Below are 23,212 nucleotides of genomic sequence, written 5' to 3' on the forward strand. Positions count from 1 at the left end.
GTGTGCTGTACACAACTGTAGCTAAGGAAGAATGCCCAGGCATGTTAGCAGCATCTTGATAACAACAGAAAAAAGGCCCAAGTCATTTGTTACATTGTCAAACTAGCGTATGTAGTTATGCTTGGGTACATGTTACAGAATCACAAGAGAATGGCTTTGACTGTTGAGGTCAATATTCATTCATCCTTACGATGCAGCTGAAAGTAATCTCTCTCCCCGACCCTTACACTCTCCCTCTCCCTTTTCTTTTCCATCTCCCCCTCCTTCTGCAGTTATTTTGTGTCAGCTGGCTTGAGACTTCAACATGTACCTTATTTCTTAAAACTTTTTTGGTCCAGAAAAGAGGTCATTTGTGTGTTATTATATATTATATTTATTTATCTTAACTTACTGTCATCTAGGTTTCACCTCATTCTGACATAACTCTAGAAGAAACACCAGAGGTTTCTTTGGGGGGAAGCCAAAAAGAAGGGAAGTGGCATATACAGCAGATTTGATTCCTTTTCTTTTCATAACGTCATTTTACTCTACCATCTTTGCAGCCAGAAGAGTCATTAGTACTTTTTATCACAATATGTTATTAAAACAGCTCATTTGTTTTGAAGCATTTCTCTTCGTTAACCAAATACCTATAGAAATGTCATTATATGTGATTTATTTTGAGGTTCAGAAATATTGTTCCAATGAAAGGCAGTTTTGATAATAAATCAAATAATAATAACCCTCAAATATTTCTGATTTCTCAACACAAGTAAATAGATAACCAAGCTAGGAGGAAAAATAAACATGCAAACTTAAGCTGTGAAATGTAGAAATGGAGTTACGCTGAACCAGGGTGATTTCTGTTACCAGAGTCTGAGTAGTCAATGAATCTAGATGACGTTCTTGTCTTTAAAAATCCCTGCAATTTCCATAGGGAGCTGAATGACCAGTGTCCAAAAGCCTCCATTTGAAATTCCAGCTATCAAAGTAACACGTTTGGAAAATATATAGCTCTGTCAACCCATTTTACAATATAAAGTTCCTGCTTAGTGATGGAAGCGAAAGTGTGTGGGATATTCAAATAAAAACACAGTTAAAATTTACTGGGTATTACCTACAACCCTAGAAGGAGTTATTATTATGACCATTTACAGATGAAAAAATTGACACTTAGAGATTAAGTAAATAACTTGTCCAAGGTGACACACTGGTATGGAAGCAGAATTTCAGACCTAAGTTTGTTCTGAAGTTCTAACTCATAACTGCTAAGCTGAAACGCTGACAATACAAATAGTGGAAAGTTGACATCTCTCCCAGGAAAACACCTCATACTCACTTAAACTCACCATTCATTCTTTGAAGAGATATAATTTTAAATTTGTGATGAAGAAAACACTGTTTCCCTTATTGCACCCTGAAGAATAATAACTCAGCTTTGGAAACAGAAGACTCACCTCTCCACCCATCCCTAAATGAGCAAAGACCAGAATCCAGTTGTGGTAAGAACATCTCAACTACACGAGCTCCTCTCACCTCTAGAGGATTCGAATGCTAACTGAAAGGAAGTCAGGGGAGGCTGAGAAATCTTCCCTTGCCTTGTGACCACTCTGGCACAAGAAACAAAAAGCTATAACACTTATTATAGAATGTTAATGAAAATATTTTCTTGATATTTGGAGCTCTTTTTCCACCAAGTCAATATGAAGATATGGGGTGATAGTCACACCACATGCTATTTCTTTAATTAAAGTGTGTGTTCTTAACATAGATGGATGTACTTTGAGAGATAAACAACAACAATAAACACATAAGATGACTCAGTAATTGATTGGTAAACACCATGTAACTATGGAATAATTATATGCCCTGTGAATTATATAGTACTTCTAGTTGACATTATTTAGGAAACCCAAGAAATGAACTTGTAATTTGTACTTAGCAGATTTCAAATCCAAACAACCAGTTAAGTATCCTGTTGTTACATAGAAGTGTCCTATCATTAGATACCTGGTCAGTAATAATCATGCAGTTAGTTACACATATCATACCCCAAAGCAAAACACATAATATCATCGGGATATCAAGAAACAATTTACCAATTCAACACATTTAGGAAGCAAAAATGAATTTCAATATAGTACTTCATGCATGCATGCAGTCATCCAATAAGTTTCCCAGTTGCCTTCTTGACTAGTTCCTTCGCATTCTTCAAACACTTCTAAACTCTGTCAGCCCCCCAGCAAGATTCTCTTTCGTCTTCCTTTCTAAAGTGGTCCCCATCCCAACCCAAACCCCTGAACATCCTCTATCATATCACTCTGTTTTACTATCATGACCACACTCTTCCCTCTCTGAAATGATCTTATTATATGTTTATTTTAAAAATATGTATCTCTCCCCAACAGACAGTAGCCCTTGTTTCACTTCATAAGACACTTTGTCTAGTAAATAAATGTCTCTTTCTATTATAAAAGTAACCATGACTGTTTGTTCAATACTATAATCCCAGTGTGTGGCCCTTGGTAGGCCCACCAGTAACACTCTGGAATGTTTGTCGGTGAATGAATGATTTGCTGAGTATTCATTATGTGCCAGGCATGTGGTTAGAGCATGAAACCAAGCAGATAGAGCCTCTGTCCCATAAGTCTTACATGCCAAGATACTGAATTAATGTACTACAAACTTTCAAGGTACTTTCCAAAGCAGGTGTAAAATTAAGAAAAAAAAAACAACAACTAACCTTAATACTTAATTCAAATACATAGTCGTCTTCAGTGCTACCATATTGTTGTAACCTGTTTCTACTTACTTTGCTTCACAGGAACATACACTGAATTGTTTACCAACTGTTTCTGACCATGCACATTTATTTCCACAGACAACAACATTAATTGGTCTTTTGAAGACAGCTCGACTCCTTCGTCTTGTGAGAGTGGCCCGAAAACTTGATCGATATTCAGAATATGGGGCTGCTGTTCTAATGCTCTTAATGTGCATATTTGCCCTGATTGCTCACTGGCTGGCTTGCATTTGGTATGCGATTGGGAACGTAGAAAGGCCCTACCTGACTGACAAAATCGGATGGTTGGATTCCTTAGGACAACAAATTGGGAAACGTTACAATGACAGTGACTCAAGTTCTGGGCCATCCATTAAAGACAAATATGTCACAGCACTTTATTTTACCTTCAGCAGTTTAACGAGTGTAGGATTTGGGAATGTGTCGCCTAACACCAATTCGGAGAAAATCTTTTCAATTTGTGTCATGTTGATTGGCTGTAAGTAGATTTCTCTTTTGTTATCTATTAGGATAAAATAATATCAGAAAATTGATATCTCTAGAACATTCAGAAAAAGGCAAAGAAAAAAATTATAGAAAGTTGTAGAAATAATAGGATTAAATATACGGGTATTATATTCTATCAGATCTGATTCTCTCTGTGAAGGGGAGACACCAAAGGTCTTTCATGACCTCAGGAGCATAAAACTGGAATGACATGGATCTTGGGATTCAGGAACTGAGACTTGCAGTTTACGTTTACTGATGTAAAAACATGTCTGTAATTTACTACTAATGGTTATTTTCTGTTTCAAGCTGAGGCCAGATTAGAATGGGAAAGACTAGCTTACATTCACGTATCTATAGATATAGATATATAAATATCACCCTACTAATTATAATGTAAGCTAACCTTTCATACATATGCACATACATACATATATATATATATATATTTTCCCCCCGTCATTGACTAAAAATTCCTTTCCCTGTGACATTATGTCAGAGACCTAAGTGACTGCCCTTTACCCTACAATGGGTAATGACATGAGCATCATTTATAAGGTATAGTCTTTGGAATAAGAAAAAAATTCTGTGTAAAACTAAAGATACTTTAATATTAATATAGTTTTTAAAAAATCACACTGTGGAACCACTAAAGATAACCTTGCTGATAGCAGACAGCAGTTGACAAAAGCATGATGGATTTTTAAAGCTTGAAAAAGAGCATCATCCTTACATTGCGTACAAATTAGAAAGTAGATCCAGAGAGTTAATTTTTAAATGTTAACATGTTGTCTAATAAAATGTGCTTAGATAAGCTTTATTTATGAAACTTAAGTAGATTCACCCAGTTTATTGTTCACTGTATTTAAAATTTACTTTTCATATATGTGTCTTGGTGTTTTTATTTTAGTAAGATTGTATAGGCAGATAACATTCTATTTAAATAACTTAAGATATTCTGCAAATTCAGACCAAGTCTTGCCACAAACACAAAAGTAGAATTGCACTCAGAAGGAAATGGAAGTGAGGCCCACTTGAAAAAATAGAAAAATTCATTCCAGAGAGACTGAATCTTTCAGAACAAACACAGTCCCACTCTGTGATTGAAACTGCTAGTTAATACTTTATAGTGGTTATCAATTTCAGTGGCATTGGTAACAAAAAAAAGAAAAATGTCTGTTTTTAATTATTTATACACCCGTATAGAAAAAAAAAAATATATATATATATGTATGTATACTCTTTTTAAAGAAAACAGAACTTGCATCTTGAAACTTAGAATTTGCAAGGAAGAATTTTTTAAGTGCATTGAAGTTTAACGTGTTCACCACTTAGGAATCCTTACCGCTTGTGAGGATTAAGTGAAATACATAGTACTGTTTATCATGTGAATTATTTTAAACTAAAGAGAACTCAGTTCTTTACTTGCTCTATACCCAATCTCTAATCCTTAAATCAGGAAATTATTGGCAGTTTTTATTCTTCCTTTATTCCTGTCTTTTTCCTTCCTTCTTTCCTTCTTTCCTTCCTTCCTTCCTTCCTTCCTTCCTTCCTTCCTTCCTTCCTTCCTTCCTCCCTCCCTCCCTTCCTTCCTTCTTTCCTTCCTTTCTGTGTTTCTGCCTTCTTTTTTTAAAAGTGGCACTAGCCTATTTCTATTGATTCTTTAGGAAGAATATTTGTTTCCTGCAGATGAATTCTATCTTTTAAGAAAAGAGAAAACACTCTTGTTAATTGAGTAGACTAAGATACATCCATATTCCACATAATATCTTTTATATGAATAGACTTGCTTGTACAAAACTTAATCAAAATGGGATTATGTAAAGCTTAGTGTCACATAGGAGAAAGTTTATAGATATTCCTAGAGAATTCTATCATGAGCTATTATGCCATAAAAGGTAAAATAAGACTAGAAACTTAGCAATAATAGCATGCCTTGAAATTTTCTTAGCCATTTGATGTGTATGTGTATATCTACACATGATATTTCCATTTAGATCCAACTGTATTAGAAAATGATTTGGTTTTCTGTATTTGGCTATATTTTTATACTAAGCACATACGCCTCAGTTACATGAGTGACTTGATTTAAACCTAAAAATAAAATATCCAAAATATAATGTAAAATTTTGTATATATACTACTGCACGTTAAAGTTGATATAGTCTAGTTATCAAGTTGAACTCTCATTATCCCTAAGCTTCTTTAAAACTAATCTTCATTCTAAAATAAAAGTTTGAAGCAAAGTTGTAGAAAGCAAAGCAATGTACAATCCCTCTTACAACAATATAATTCAAGGAAACTAAACATTAAAGCTATCATCTAATTAAATTCAAATAACACAAATACCTATAGATACATTTTTAAAAGCATCTACTTGCAAAGACAGTCACCAGTTGTGCTGCTGAATGTGTACAGAGAACAGTAACCAGAGAATTCTTTTTAAAAATATATACACAATTCAAGACGAAAACTAAAGAAAAATGTAAGCGGCCATTAAATAAATAGGAATACAAGCTATGCTCACATATTTATATCTATGTGTTCTAATATATAAGTTTATATCTTTATTCAAATATTATAAATATAATATATACATTTAAATTTAAAAACACATAAATCTGTATCCAAAGGCAAATGTATTTCATCTCTGACCTGCTTGACAAACATCTTTTTATAACATGTAAAAAAAAGTTATTGCATATCTGCTTTTAACCATGATGGAGTAACTGAAACCTTACCATACCCCTATAATTTTTTTTTAAATAACAGAAAACTGAACAAAATATACAGGCATTTGGATTTCATCAAAATTAGTAACTTCAACTTTTCAAAGGACACTTTGAAAGGGAACAGGAAAATGATAGACTGGAAGAAAATATTCTCAATACTTAGATCTAAAAAAGGACCTTTATTCAGCATATATCAAGAATTCTTACAACTCCGTAATAAGACAATTTAAAAATGAGCAAGATTTTAAACAGACATTTCACAAAACAAGATATATTAATGGCCAATAAATACATGAAAAGATGTTATTAGTCATCAGGGAAATGCAATTAAAACTCTGTGATGGTTAAAATAAGATAATACCAAATGTTGGAAAGGTTGAGGAACAACTGATATTCTCAAATATCGCTGGTGGGAATGTAAAATCACACCATCTTTGGGAAATAGTTTGGCAGTTCCTTATAAAGTTAAACATACCACACAGATCAGCAGTCCTATTCCTAGATGTTTCAAAGGGAAACGAAAATATATGCCCACACAAAGACTTGTACACAAATGTTCATAGCAGTTTTATTCATAATAGCCAAAAACTAGAAACAGTGAGATTTCATCAACAGAAGAGATAAATGGACTGTGGTAGAGCCATGTGATGCAAATCTACTCATCAATTAAAAAAAGAACAAACTACTGATACATACAAAACAATGAATTTCAAAAACAATATGCTGAGCAAAAAGAAGTCAGACACAAATGAATATGTACATTATGATTCTATTTACATGAAATTCTAAGAAATGCTAACTAATCTGTGATGACATAAAGGAGCTCAGTGGTTGTCTAGAGTCAACCTAGAAACCAGTGGGCAGACAGCCAAGGGACACAGAGGAATCTTTTGGGGATGTTGAAAATGTTCTATATCTTGATTGTGCTAACAGAGGTGTATACATTTGTCAACTAACTGAGCTATACATTTAAAACAGATTCATTTCGTTATATCTAAATTACTCATCACTAAAATTTATTTAAGTTAAAATTTTTTTAAGTTTGTGTACTAGGTAGAAAAGCAAGTGTATTTGTTCTATCAGCGTGTTTCAGCTATTACCCAGTGACCCTAAATTCATTAGTTTGGTGAGCATCTCAGATTTTGAGTGTGGTGTGCTGACGTTTTAAATTATACCTGTTTTATTTTTATAATACTGCAACGTAAAACAAACCATTCTGGTGAAGGAAGAATTTTCTATTAAGGAAAGCTAAACAAAATATTGAGTTGAAAGAAATGCCTATATAGTCTGCCAACTTGCTTTTGAGTCGTATTTTATGCCAGTCGATGGGCATTAACTAATTAACGTATACAGAATATAATCATTTTGTGCTTCTCTCTGGCTTACAGACTTTAGCTCCGTTTGCTTCCTAAAAAATAGAAAAAAAAGTATGCCTTTATTATAATTTAAAAATCCATTAGCATAGAATTTCCTTAGAAAAATATACACTATTCATGTATTCAACTATGTACTTATAATCTAGATTTTTGCCATCCTGTCAATGAGTGGAAATACGTGTTTATGATCCAAACTAATGTTTGGTTCATTTTTATGGCAGTATGGAGTTAAAACCACAGTATTTATTAAAAACAAAATAAGAATGTTTTCCCTGACTCTTCTTTGCATAAGTATGTGGTTTAAGTAAAATAACTAGCACTGATTATGTGCCTTCTAATTAAATCAAGTGAAAATCTGTACTAACTAAACTATTTCCTGAGAACATGATAGGTACTTTGGACACCTAACAACAGGCATAAATATTTCCAACACTAAAATTAGGCAGAGTAGGACGTATTTCTCACATGAATCTCCTTGAATCACAGAAATCCATTTCAGACAAGTATTGCTAACTCCCTTCTTAATCAACTATGCATTTACTCAAATTAGGCCCAGGTTTTGTTTTTCCGCCCCCCTGTGGAAGATACTACCTAAACAGCTTTTCTACCTTAATGAGAATTAGTGTCTTTCACAAATCCCAGTTCAGCCTCCCTATAGATCTCCCCAATTTTTATCCCTTTAAATAGATTAAAAATAAAGGGCTGCCTCTTTGTCTGGGACATTCTCTTACCTGGGACTTCTATGGTAAACAAGGACCATGCTAACCAAGAGACAAAAATAAGATGGAAAAGAAAACAAATGACCAAGAAGATAAGTCATTTTAAAACACAGACTGAATCTGGCCAACATCTACTTTAAAAATGATGAAGTGTTTCATATAGGTAGTGACTTGTAAGACATGTTGGGGAAAAAAATATGTTGGTTGGATATTGTGGAAATAAACACTTCAAGGAGTTGTTGGGTTTTTTTCCCCACCTACTTGGTACCTTGCAGTTCCAGTGCCTTAAATGTGTGTTACCTCCTCTCTAAGTGTCTGACACATGTCCAAAGGTCAAGACATAGGGCTTGTATCATCATGTGACTTTCTGTACAGTATATAGTATTTTTCTTACGATTATTAGAAACTAAATACAAATTTAAAAAGAAAGACAAGATGCTTAAAAAGCTTATGTTAAATCGTAAATATTTAGCCCTGGAAGCTTTAAAAAGGGCATTCTAAGTATTGAATGTTGGTTTTTTTCTTCCCATAGATGAAAGAACAAAGAGGTATTCTATTTTTCTCTAAAAAAAAATAAAACTATATTCTCACAGTCTAAGCCAAAGATATCTGTTTCTCATATAGAAATACTGTAAAAATGAATTTTAATAGATTAAAAATTACATATAAATAAACATTCTAAGGAAACTATGAGTTCCTTAAAACAATTTATTATTCCTTAGGAAATCCAAAATCTTCTGAATAATCTTGAAATTTATAGTAGGTTTATAATATTGCAAGGTTAGCTTTGAGGCTAAGGTGGAGTCGTCACAATTTAAAAATTATCATTTTTACTCCACTTCCAGAAAACAGATCTGTGTGGTAACCCCATGACATACCTTCTTATTACATTACAAATGAAATGTTTATTTTAAACACATTTTATCTCTAGTCAATAGTCTAGGTTGGTTACAGGTTGATATTGTAAGCAGTCTGAGTTTCTACTTGAATATATAGAGAATCCATGGGGAATTTGTATATTTTTCCTCTCCAAATTTACCATCAAAATTATAAATCTTACAATAGTTTTGACTTGACTTCTTTGTTCCCCTAGGGCCAGTGGTAAACCCTCACAAACGGATTGAGATAATAAAAATCTACATATTTGAGATTCTGACAAGATATAATATCTCCAAGTGCAGTCGTTCCCCCATAACTTTGTTTTTTATCCAATCCAGCACTAATGTATGCAAGCATTTTTGGGAACGTATCAGCAATTATCCAAAGACTATACTCCGGAACTGCCAGGTACCACATGCAGATGCTGCGAGTAAAAGAGTTCATTCGCTTTCACCAAATCCCCAACCCTCTGAGGCAACGGCTTGAAGAATATTTCCAGCATGCATGGACTTACACCAATGGCATTGACATGAACATGGTACGTATTTCTGTTTTCCAAAACTGGAGCCCCTCAGGCGTTATAGCTACAGCCAAAATGGATAAGCCAGTCTCACCAGCTTTGAACCCCTTGCTTTTGTTTCCCTCTCTCGGATGTTTATTTTCTCCCCTGGAGATAGTCTTTCATTCTCAATTCATGGCATTGCATGGTGCTATATCTAGTTACACTGTGTGGCAAAGGCATTATAACATGATGCAAACTGATATAACTGTGTGTATTAGAGCTCCCACTTCTGGTTAGGGAGAGCATTGCTAAGTTGGGACTTGGGCTTTCACCACTTGGCTTAGCTGCCAAGCACCCCAAAAAGTAGGTGGACCCATGTGCATTAAGACATTACAAGTAAACAATAATAACTATAATGCCCCCAAACAGAAATATTTTTTAAAAATAGGACATTTTGAGGATTTGTGGGAGAGGTTAAGGAGCTTAAGTATACCATAAACATTTTATAATAGGAAGTTTCATGTTTCTGTTAAGGACAATTTTTCTATATTTTAATCAATTAACTATGTGCCCTTTTACTGTACCTGGTTTAATGCATCTTTCCTTTCAAGGGGGAAATATGGATTCCTTCATAACTCAAGCAAATTCAACATCAACAGTCACTTTTCATAACCCTTCCCTCCTTTATCAGTGCTCAAAAATCAATACAACTAATAAGATTAATTGATCCAAAGAGCTTCTTTCATTATTAGGAGAATTGCATACATCTTTTTGACCTAGCTATTTGGCTATAGAGATTGATTACTAAAGATAAATTATATGATAAATACAAGCTATATAGCATATCATAGACCTATTAAAAAAAAAATTAGAATTATAGTACCTTCCCATCTAGCTACTTCTCCATTGGGCAAGGATCCTGTTTCTAAAAATTCTTCAGAAAATGGAATCTTTAAAATTTAACGACATCAACAGCATGATACAATTTTTGCATAAGTGAGCCTATGCAATTTAGATTGACTTTTTAAAATTTGATCAGCAATATCCTAACAAAAAAAGAAAAGGTTCAAAATTAGCAGTTAAGGTACAGAATTCATTGCAAATATTGCCCAGTTTGAAAGATATATTTTTATATGATGTTTATCATAGCTGTGCATGATTTATTTGATGGAGAAGTAAGGGCATGCCATCATAAAATTTTTAATTTGAAGAGCTAATCAATCAGCACATTTCATACAAAGCCATAACTGAATCCCATGAGTTATTTCTGATTATCCCAAAGTTACTTGTGAAAATTCATTTGATAAATTGATCTCACCAAGGTAACACTTTAATCTCATAAGAAATTACCTACAAATTGGTCACTTTTATGTACTTCCATCCATATTATTGTTTAATGAAGATATCAGCATTCAGAAACTATTGGGGATTCTCTAATGCTGGGTTGGCTGAAGCAGTGTCAAGAATTTTTAATCAAAACACATGTCGCTCAATTTTGTTGTTCCATACTGCCAGATTATTTCAATAACCGTAGTAAAACAATTATTTATTTTACTTCCCCTCTCCATATAACTCTAGTTTCGTGGCCATTTTTTTGTGTGATAAAGTCTATTTTGTGAAAACTATTTACCTTTCATTGTTTGACTCTATTACCTATGAATATGGTTTATATACCACTTGCCTATTTACAATGTACTTATGAAAGATTTATCTCTTTCCTGTCTGCTTCACACCTTAATACATGGAATCACAACACCCACCGGTAAGAACAGGAGGTATTTATATCCAATTTAATTCTCGTGTAAATTGTGGAGATCACCCTTGTTATCTGTCAGGTTTAGAGCTTGTTAAATGATTTCCAATGTTAGTTCTGATTTTTTTTGCATGATGTAGCAGAGGAAATACAAGGCAAGAAACTGCGAAAGATAACTTGGAAGAGGCCAAGTACAGAATAGAAATCCTTAACTTTAACAACGACTTGACCTCTAATAACGTTTATATAAAGTTTCCCCCTCCCCACAAAAAGTCACTTATCTGCCCCTTCCTTCACTCTGGTAAAGGTTATGGGTATACGGTTTGCATTAGATAACTGTCATAAAGAAAATGTCATTCTCTTTCATCATCCTCTATTTTCATGATGTAGGTGCTTTTCTTTCCTCTCATCTGCATGCCTGTCTCACATGATCCTGGAGTGTGTGAGCTCTAAACCATGTGCCACTAAGTCTTGCATGTGGTTTTGAGAGCTTGACTTTGCACGAACTTCTTGTTTGTACACAGTGTCTACATTTCTCATCTTGTGACTGCAATGTGAGTAAAAAATCAAAGTGCAACATAACTCTGAAAACTCAGCAAATGGAAGATGCTTGCTAATTAAGAACAATGTGCAAAAGAAAGTTGATTAGAATAAAGCAACTGTACTCTTAGACTATTGAGAGGTTAAAAAAAAAATCTAAGTGGATTTTTTACCTCTAACAGCACATCGTTAAATCCCTGTCTTGTTAGTTTATTGTTAACTAAATTGTAATTTAATAACAATTTAAAGTGATTTAACTTTATGTATTGTGATACATAAAAGTACATCAAACTGTTGTATTTTACATCAGCATTCCATGTTATTTCATTTAAGTATAACCTTAAACATAATTTCTCATGAAACATTTCAGGTCATTTTTGCTGTTTAACCATGTCCAAATGAAGTATAAGATGTTCAGTCACACTCTATTAATTGACCTAAAATTATTTTTCATAACCCAAAATATTTGATTCCTTGATAGATCACAAAACATAAGAAAGAATTGTAGCCATATTCCTTACTCCATAAGAAATAATATTCCCTGCATCTTTTGCTTTTTGTGAAACAGCTATTACCAGAATGTTCCAGAACCAAAAGCATTCTGGGAACACTTATGGGCTTCCTTTCAGTTGAACCAAATGGTTCAGGTTGCAAAAGGAAAGGGGTCAGGATAATGAAGCTAGTGAAAGGAAGGTGTTCTTTTGCATATTATGTCAGGCTTAGGAGTAGTAAAAATTAGCTCAAAAATGTCCCTAGGTCAAGTCCGGAAAATCCTTTCCCTTCTGCAATACTTTCTCAGCTTAGGACTGAAAGCATCTCAACGAATTTCCCCAAGTTAAAGCTTTCTTATAACCCAAGCTGAAACTTTCAGACATTATCCAACAGTGATTTTAGTTACAACATTGCCAAACACAGAAAATCACCTTCCATGTCATTGTAGAATTGAGCCATGCACACAGAGGAGCATGGCTTGAATGAATAAAGGCACCAATAACCATGGTCTATCCATCATTCTGGATGGAGAGAAATAAATCACTTATGACAGAAACCACTCCATAATTTTAAGTTATATTTGCATGGAAGAAAAGCCTTTATGAACATTCAGTGAAAAATGTTATTCCTTACCTAAAAATGCCCCCCAGTAATGCCTGAATAATAGAAAAAAATACAGAATAAAAATTCAGAAGACCCAAGTACTAGTTCTCAATACGCCACTTTTCTTGGACAAGTCACTTAACCTCTCAGCAATTTCATTCAACATGTCATTTTCAAATAGTTTTAAAGCGCCAAACCTGCATTTGCTAAATGTGTAAAACAATTATCATGGGAGTTTTTCTGCTTGAGGATGTAGAGTCTAATCTGCCTGCTGCCTACTCTCTTGTTCCCTCTGAGTCTCCTTCATGGAACATTTTATTCTGCTTCGAATATTATTCAAAAACCACAGAACTAAGTGAGTGGTAGAACTGTGGAAGGCAGAGAACCCAAGGGGATCATTTCAGGTAAAGACAAGGACAGGAATAGAGGCACATATTTGTGACATCCAGGGCAGAATTAAGGCAGGTAATCCAGAAACAATTTTGTTTCATTTATTTTAGGAAGAAAGGGGAACAATTGAGTATTTTTTTAGTCTGGGACATTAATGGAGAAGAATTTGGGAAACAGTTGTAGAAAGGAGTTGGAATAAGAACCTAGAAAGAGAAATAAATTCTTCAGCAAGGCAGATTGGTGAGGTTTCCTTAAAGATAAGCAGGGGAGAAAAGAAAAATGGTGACGGCATTGGTTTTGAGGAATAAAGGGGAAGACCCAATGGTACTTGTACTACATGGTCCAGTCTCCTTGATCAAGCAGAGACTAAATGAATTCCTCAGAAAGGAGAAGGTGTAGGATAGGAGAAGAGTTGAACAAGGGAGAATTTTTAGAGATTTCAATCAAGAGTCAACCTAGTCGGCTAAAATTGCTTAGAATCCCAGTAGGACTCTGAGTGACAAAACATACACTTATCATGGACCCAACAAGCAAAGCCAATCAAAACGGAAAGGAAAGTAATGAAGAATGACATATTGTTTAATAGAAATTCCTACTTCATGAGGCTGATGTTATTTCTAAGGAGCATTTTAATAAAAATCTGATTTCATTTCCTTCCATGACTCTTTTCCTGCTCCTCTGTTATCTGCTAACTCTGACTACTGACCATAACTACTACTACTAACTGCTTACTACTACTACTACTAACTACTATCTATTTAACTAGTAACTACTAATATTAACCTGCATCTACAATCTAACTCTACTCCATCAAAAATTTTGTTGCATCCATTCTCTATACTGATTTAAATAACTTCATCTGTGCCAGACCTTCACATTCAAATACACTCCACTCATGTCCTGTTTTGATATACCATAGTGAAATGTAATTTCAAGCTCTTTCAGTATGTCCAATTAAGCAACTCAGATAAAATAATCCTGTGACATTAAACCCCATAGGAAAGCAAAATTTATAAAATAGCATGGCTTGTCTCTACCATAATATTTTTATCCCCCTTTACCTTTTTCTAATGACCCTTATATACTGAAGTTGATAAATACAATGAAAAACCTTTGACTAGTTCATCATAGAGCTAAAATAAAATGACTACAAATATGATGCCCTTCATGTCTGACCACCCCTCCAATGGGGACCCTGTTTTCAAGAAGTCTTCAGAAAATAAAATCACTCATGTTTAAAGATATAAACAGCATAATACAATTTTTGCATAGGTGAGCCTACAATTTAGATTGATATTTTTTATTTGACCAGTAATAGTTTAACAAAAAAGCATCGGTTCAAAATTAGCAGTCAAGGTACAGAAAGCTTTACAAATATTGCCTAATTTGAAAGACATACGCTTCTTCTCTACACTTAGGTCCAAATGGCCTAACAAAAGTAGATCCACCCATTTAAAAAGGGAGCATGGAGATTGGCAAAAACCTGCATTTAAAAGATAATGACCCCGAGGATTGGTGACATCTTTTAGTTTTCTGTAACGAAATACTTAGTTACTACTTAGGAGTGGAATTAAAGTAATGCTGTTTACAATGCACCTTAAAAGATGTTTTCATCTCCATGCTGATTAGTTGATAGGAATTGCCTGGCTCTGCAAAAACTGGATAGGTAGTAAAATTTTGCACTCACAAGAAATCTACTATTAACACACATACTTACCAACTGTAGCCAGTACCTGAACCACAGGTGCTTAAGAAAGGGCAAGTCACATGTCCTGCCTATTTTTCCCCAAGGCTATTTATCCTAAAGTCTCAAAAATGCCACAGAACACAACAAATACCATCTGGAGCCCCCTGACATGAACAATATCAAGGTTAAGACAAGCATCTGGTATTTTCAGCTTACAAATTGTATATGCTCAATCATGTTTCACAAATGATGATGGTCACTTCAGCCTGGTCTCCAACCATCAACAAGAAAGACTTATTTACATCTGACACCGTGCTGTTTTAATGCAAAGCAAGTTCATCAACAGTGGGATCTGATCTTTAGCCATTCCTGAGTCAAGAAAAATAATGACAGCATGGTCTGGGGCTTTACACATGAAAAAGAGTCATTGCAGAGATACCATGCTGAGGCGATGAACACACTTCTATGCTTCAGTGTCTCCATTTGTTAATAATGTTCCTCTCACAGTAGTAGGATGGTGGAAATGATATCTCAAGTTGTTTTTCAACTTTTAAAAATTATGGTACTATTCAAACAGGACTCGAGTGCAATTTCTTATGCTCAAGGGTGTGATGTGTTGCCAAATACTTTCTTTGGAGTAGTAGAAGCACAGGAGTAATTCAAGCTCAATTCAGTTTAGGATCAATTAATACTCAACACAGGTTTAGCCAATAATAAAAACTAGAGACATCAAAGTTCACTTTAAAAATATTCTTTGGAAATATGAATTTAGGTCCATTAAATTAAAATATTAGAGGAACTCAGCACTTATCAAACCTAATAAAATCAAACCATTCACAATTTCTCCCAAAATAAAAGTCCAATATTTACTTTAGTTAAAGAATTTTCTGAGACATTACCAATAGCCTGGGGATTTATATTGAAAATGGATATGTAAAGTTCCACCCAATATACCAGATATTTTAAATCATTTTTTAAAGGTGAAAATAAGCACAAGTAGTTCATCTGATCCAACTGATTATATAGCCTTAAGGCATCAGACTCAGGAAAAGTACATATATTTTTATTGTTTTTCTTGGTTTAGACATATTGCTATCCATGGAGTTGAATGTGGATGGAAAAAAATATATAATCATGCCTCTTTCGTGCCAGATATTCCTAAAGAACCTATTTTAGTTTGCATCTTGGGCTCCTATTAGTAAAGTGGGCTACCCCCAGCAGAACTCTACACTCATCTTAGGGACCATCTGATAAGAATCTTCCTCACTTGGGGTCCAGCACCTCATATAGTGCATTTTAATGCTCTGGAGCCATGCTAAATCATTTACATATGTGCTGTAGCTAATTTTTCCCACTCTACTGGTCATCTCCTTAGATCAGAGTGCTCTACAATACACACGAAACTGAAACAAATCAGTAGTTAGAAACACCTACCATAGTGGGAGGGAAAACCAAAGACTCAGTCCACACAGGTGTAATTATTGTACTTGAATCATAGAGGTCCATGTCGAGCCATTATCTAGTTTTGACTGTGAGTCACAATATGTGGACGCTGGGAAAATCGGGCCTTAGTAGTGTTTTCTAAGATGGGCGCTTTGGCCCAGATTCTAACTCTGATTTTACCTGTGTTATCTATGAGCTGTGCTTAATATTTAACAGTAGGTGACACCAGCAATGAGGTCAGAGCATTATAATAAAGAATAGTTAATCAAGATGTTTTTTTCTATGAATTACTTATTCATAATATTTTTGCATAGTTTTTGGTTACTTGTTTCTTCTCATTTTTTTAAAAAAATTAATTAATTTACTTGTTTATTTTTGGCTGCATTGGGTCTTCATTGCTGCGCGCGGGCTTTCTCTAGTTGTGGCGAGCACGGGCTTCTCATTGTGGAGGCTTCTCTTGTTGCGGAGCACAGGCTCTAGGTGCACGGGCTTCAGTAGTTGTGGCACGCAGGCTGAGTAGTTGTGGCTTGCGGGCTCTAGAGCACAAGCTCAGTAGTTGTGGCGCACGGGCTTAGTTGCTCCTCGGCATGTGGGATCTTCCCGGACCGGGGCACGAACCCGTGTCCCCTGCATTGGCAGGCGGGTTCTCAACCACTGAGCCACCAGGGAAGCCCTTCTTCTCATTTTTTAAGAACTCTTTATAATTTATAGACAAAGAGTTCATTGACACTTTATCTGTCATCTATATTGCAATTTGTTCCTAATCTCTTTTCAATATGCTGGTTTTGTTTAGGGTATCTTTTGAATTGTAAAGTTTTTTTTGTTTTTTAATATCATCCAATTAGTCAACTTTTCTTGTACAGTTCAGAGATCCTGTCCTGTTTTACAAAGGTCTCACTAAACCTATGGATTGTACAAGTAGTTTCCTAGGTTTTAAGTTTTGTTACATGATTTGGAAGAAAACTCTGAATCTGTTTGAAATGTAGTTCTGTAAATTTTCTTCACATGAATAGAAGATAGTACTTTTTCTGTTGATTTTAAATACCACCTGATTTACACATTAAATTATTAGGTATAATTGGAATACATATCTTTACTCCCAAATTGGCTCTATTTGTCCATTCCTATGGCAGTATAATAAAGATTTATACTTAGTGGCTTTATACCATACTTCAATTTCTGACAAGATAGGTCAACTCTTACTAATCTTGTTTTTCTTATTTTGCGGGGCATTTGAGAGTATTTATTCTTCCATATAAAATATATGACTATTTTAACTCATTTACAACAAACTCCATGTTGGGCTTTTGAGACAACCCAAAGATCAGGTTGTCAAATCTGGCACACAAAAATCAGAACTTGTAACCAATATTAAAGTTTACTAATAATTTCAAGAATATATGTAATCATAAGGCATAAGCAAAGCATAGAGATCCTTCTTTGCATATTAGTATGTGTTCTGTCTCAGATTTAACATGGGAGGTCCCTAAACTGTGTATGCAATGACATAACACTTAAGCAGAATGAAACATTTTTGGTCATTAAACATTCACATTTTATAGTCCGGAAGTTACATAGCTTACATGACATTTTCCAGAAAGTCATGTCCTATAGGTCTATTGATGACATTAAAACAAATCTGCTTTTGAAAGAACATTAGCCTAACAGTTATTAACAAAGTAAAATAACAATAATAGTAAAATTAATATGAGCTATAATTTAAAGACTCCAAGATCTTAAGAAGAAGATACCAAGTGCTTTGCAAGCCTTCAGATCAGTTTATTCCAGTACAAGCTGCCTTTGAAATTTATTTCTTATGAGTGAGGAATGAACACAGGGATTCACTTTAATGGGAAATTGTTGGTGGGTGAGTGGATGGATGTGACTGAATACTTCCCAACTTCTGTATCATCCGTGAAGAAACAGTAGAGAAAAGTCTAGTTCTGGGTAGAAGATAGATAAAAGGCAGCTCATTCTTTAAAGTTGGGCAGCAGGATCTTTATCACACCTACTTCTACCTGAACAGGTTATTAACACCATTCACAGCCAGGTCATGCTGCATTTCCCTGTCGATAGTACATGTTAAAACCAGACATTTCTTTTGCAAAACTTCTATGCAACATTACTTTTAGTTAATCTAACATACACTGAATTCTGTTACAGCTTGTTCACTATCCTAATCAAACACAAGATTTAAATAATGTAAAATAAAATGATCTAAGATGAAGGTAAAAAAAACACCAAAATCTACTGATGAAAGTTTTGTTTATCATAAGCAATTTAAACTAGACACATCCTGCCAAAAACACTCCATAGATAGGAGCTGCCCCACACCCTTAGTGTGCTTGCCAGGAGCAGGTCACTAATCTTTGTCATTAGCTGGTCACTTTTCTTTCCCGGTATTCCTCAGCAAGGATAGAGAATGAACTGTATTCCTGTTGCTAACACTTTCCTTTCTATGAATTTTATATTAATTTTTACATAATTTTGAAATTTCAATATTAAATTCTCATCTTTGCCCCACGTTAAAATCATCTGAAATATGTTAAACAAATTTTAGTGCTTCAGACCCACCCTACAACAATTAAACCAGAATTGCTTATAGCTAAGTCAGAGCGGCAGTATTTTTATATGTCTATTCTAACATGTAGCCAGGTTTGAGAGCCACTGATTTAGATCCTAAAAAATTACATCTCCTTCAACAAGATTTTATAATGTTCTTAGAAATTCTTACCTTTGTTATTAAATTTATTCTTAAATTTATATAGCTTAGTCAAACAAATGAAATATATTACACATTTCCATTTTTACCTGCTTATAAATAATATATAAACTATTTATCTTCCTTATAGCCACCTTAACAAATTATTTGCCTCATTCTTTTTTTGTTTGTTCGATTAACTCTTGGATGTTCTAGGTATGCAATTATATCAGCAACAAAAAGAGATAAATTCATTCTCTTTTTTAAAAAATACTATTTATTTTCCTTATTAGTTCATTAGATTCTCCAAAATAATTTCGAATAGTAATAGCTTACTTTATGAAAATAACTTCACCATTAACACTAATACTTTAAAAATCTCCTTGCATTCCTCAAATAAATCCTACTTGGTCATAGATTTTTTTGATACTTTGTTGAGTTTATCAGCTAGTAAATTATTTAGAATTTTGCAACTATTTTATAGTGATATTGATCTGTAGTTGTAAGCTCTTTTTTATTATTTAAATCCACTTTATTGTTATTTACTTTTCCCTTTTTTTTAACATCTTTATTGGAGTATAATTTCTTTACAATGGTGTGTTAGTTTCTGCTTTATAACAAAGTGAATCAGCTATACGTATACATATATCCCCATACCCCCTCCTTCTTGTGTCTGCCTCCCACACTCCCTATCCCACCCCTCTAGGTGGTCACAAAGCACCGAGCTGATCACCCTGTGCTATGCGGCTGCTTCCCACTAGCTATCTATTTTACATTTGGTAGTGTGTATATGTCCATGCCACTCTCTCACTTCGTCCGAGCTTACCCTTCCCCATCCTTGTGTCCTCAAGTCCATTCTCTACATCTGTGTCCCTATTCCTGGCCTGCCCCTAGGTTCTTCAGAACCTTTTTCTTTTTTTAATTCCATATATATGTGTTAGCATACGGTATTTGTTTTTCTCTTTCTGACTTACTTCACTCTGTATGACAGACTTTAGGTCCATCCACCTCACTACAAATAACTCAATTTCGTTTCTTTTTATGGCTGAGTAATATTCCACTGTATATATGTGCCACCTCTTCTTTATCCATTCATCTGTCGATGGACACTTAGGTTGCTTCCATGTTCTGGCTATTGTAAATAGTGCTGCAATGAACATTGTGGTACATGACTCTTTTTGAATTATGGTTTTCTCAGGGTATATGCCCAGTAGTAGGATTGCTGGGTCGTATTAGATGTACTTCTGATGTATTTGTGGGGAGGAAGGTGATCTCCACGTCTTACTCTTCTGCCATCTTGAAGGTCTCCCTGTACGCTCTTTAAATGTTAGAAAGAAATCATCTGTTAAGCCATGTGGTCCTGGTGGTTTTAATGGTAGTTCTTTAATCACTAACTCTACTACAGTAATTGTTTATTACATTTCTTTCTTAGTCAATATTGGTGATTCATATTTTGTGAAAAATTCATCCATTTCATCTAGGCTTTCAAAGTTGTTACAATATTGCTTGTAGGATTCTCTTTTAATTCATTTATTCAGTCTTTTCTGTATAAGTAGGTACATCTGCCTTATCATTGCTAAATTGGTATATTTTTGTTCTTTCCTGTAGCAGGCCTTTGAAAGATTCGTTTATTTCACTGGATCTTTTTCAAGGAATTAGCCTTTGGATTAATTTATTCTTGCTACTATTCTTTTCATTTTCAGAATTTGCCTTCATTACCCTCTTTTTTATTTCTTTGTATTGTCCTATTATTCTTAACAGTTGTTTTAAGGTTTTTTATTGTTTGAGTCTTTCCTTCTATAATATCTAAGACATTAAGACTATAATTTTCCTTTCAATGCAAGTTTTTCTGTGGTTCAATGGGTTTTGACATGAAATGTTCTCCTTCTGTTGCTTTGTAAATTATTTCTTTTTGGATCCAAAGGTTATCATAGAGTATAGTTCTTAATTTTCACGTACTTCTGATTTTTTTAGTCACATTTTAATAATTTTTTTTCTTGTTTTTTGGATTATAGTCAGAGTTAAGGGACTATATAAATTTTTCTACTATTATAAATATTTAAGCACTCACATGTAGTGCAAAAATTATCTATGGTTGCATTTGTTTAAAATGACTCACCTTTATAAAGGTTTTCCAAAACATTTAGCTTTATTTTCATGGGGATGGGGCAACCCTGCTCTCTTTCTTTACACGTACTTATTTCATTCTTTTATGTGTAGTACGATTGAATTACATAATTTCATGAACAAGTACAGCTGACATAAATAGGTTTCAGAACATACACTGCTGGTTTGTAACTCAACTGGTAGAAGTAGAAATGTGTAGGGACACAACAATATGTAACATTCAGAGTGTTGGGTAACGAGAATCAACATAGTTTACAGAAGCGGAATCTAATAGGTGGAGGAAGAGAACTTCTACTATTTTGAGAGCTTCTGCTATTTTGCAAAAGTTATATAATTGCTGATACAACCATCAGTTTCCTTAGAAAGCAATTGAATTGCTGTCTAGCCTTAATCTTTCTGAGGAACAAATTCCCTAACTGGTACAAAAAGAAAATGGCATTAATGCTACATTTTTATTCTTTCTTACTTACTGATAAACCAATAAATAAAATGAGTGGGAAACATTTTGTATTTCACCATACTAGTAGCAACTTTTGAAATCCAATCTGATGAACAGCTATGGCAAGTCACAATAGTTGAAAGAATCCTGGAGTAAGTTTGGAGTCTTAATTCTTCCACAAATAAAATCCCTTAATGCACTTATACTTCAGCTTTCACATGAAAAATGGGGAAATCACCATTCTATATTCCTTATATAAAGTTGATAAATCAAAAGAAGATTTGATTTTAAAATATTATACATGAGAAATTTTTCTGAAATATAAAACTAGATCCAAGTTCAAAATGGTGTATCAAGTGTGAAGTGGTACTTAAATCACTCTTTTCATCACCTGGCAGATTGCACCTCCCTTTTCCTTACTTTGTAAGCAAGCTCAGATCATCTACAATCAATCCACTTGTAAAAAAGTATTTGCAATAAAAGTCCATTCATCCACTGTGGTTAAATTCTGTCCATCCCCTCCTTCATTCCCTCTCTCAAATAACTGGGCAGTTGAGGGGAAGGTCCTGAAATTGCTTCTCAGGTTGCTGATCCCTCCTGTTACCTTTAGAAACCCTAGTGAGTTCCAAGGTTTTCCCCTGAGGCCGTATTTCAGAAATCCTAATGCATCCTTTTAAGTCAGGTTTTTGCTGATTTAGCAGAAGGACTCCAGAGTTGGAGTAGCAAGAATAATAAATCCCCTCTGCCTACACATCATCACCCACACTCCACCTCATCCTAGACCCCGACTGTGTCCTTCTGAAAGCAAAGGAACATCTCATAGTTATGCTGTTAACTGGGGATGGGAACTGCAGGAGAGGGGAGGGGAAGATGCAGGAGGGAGGACTCTCATTTTTCAAGGAACCTTTACTTGCACCAGAACTTGTTCAGGATTTATGACATTGTTTTCCGTGTCTATGTGCAGTAAGATTTTGTTCTGCTCATATGTTTTTTTCCTAAATGATGTAACCATATGATATATGTTGAAAAGTTGCATGTAGAAAATTAGTTAATTTTCCCAAGGCTTATAAAAGCCCTTAGTCATGGATTCTACAATACCCTGCTTTGCCAGCAGTCTGGTCAGGTACGATGGCCCTATGCAATAAAATAATAAGCCACATGAAAGTAAAATAAGAAAGTAGATGAAAAAGCAGTTTGAGCTTCAGACTAGAGCTATATATATTTATATGTTTAAAACTACTAAAAGAATCTACCTACCTTGATTAGTGGTTAAATGTGTAATTGCCGAGGAAATATGAAAAACATCTGCTTCTTATCACTTAATGATAAACCATAATCATAGAAATAATATAATCTGGGATGACCTCAAAATTATGGAATCCATTAAAGAAGAATATTAACTTCTAGAAACAACAAAAAGCAAGGTTCAGTGTATTTTAAGTGCTAAAGATTTATCAAGCCTAGAGTGCTCACATAGCAAGCAATAATTCTATTAGAATCAAAAATGCTCTAAAATATTAAGGTTGTACTCTAGGGCAGAAATTTAAGATTTGATATATTT

General features: G+C 34.3%; 1 protein-coding gene across 1 annotated transcript in view; it reads left to right on the top strand.

The window, feature by feature from the left end:
- The window catches only part of KCNH7 (potassium voltage-gated channel subfamily H member 7), a 149,940-nt gene that overhangs the window by 93,271 nt on the left and 33,457 nt on the right, over positions 1-23,212 (top strand). Inside the window, exons 6-7 of the mRNA XM_089915923.1 lie at positions 2,861-3,260; positions 9,313-9,512. Of these exons, the coding sequence (XP_089772049.1) occupies positions 2,861-3,260; positions 9,313-9,512 (600 nt within the window). The remainder of the gene's footprint in view (positions 1-2,860; positions 3,261-9,312; positions 9,513-23,212) is intronic.

The sequence above is a fragment of the Delphinapterus leucas genome, chromosome 8 (assembly GCF_059928025.1).
Source record: "Delphinapterus leucas isolate spDelLeu-1000000601 "Yukka" chromosome 8, BTC_Dleu_Yukka2, whole genome shotgun sequence".
In the NCBI taxonomy this organism is placed as follows: domain Eukaryota; kingdom Metazoa; phylum Chordata; class Mammalia; order Artiodactyla; family Monodontidae; genus Delphinapterus; species Delphinapterus leucas.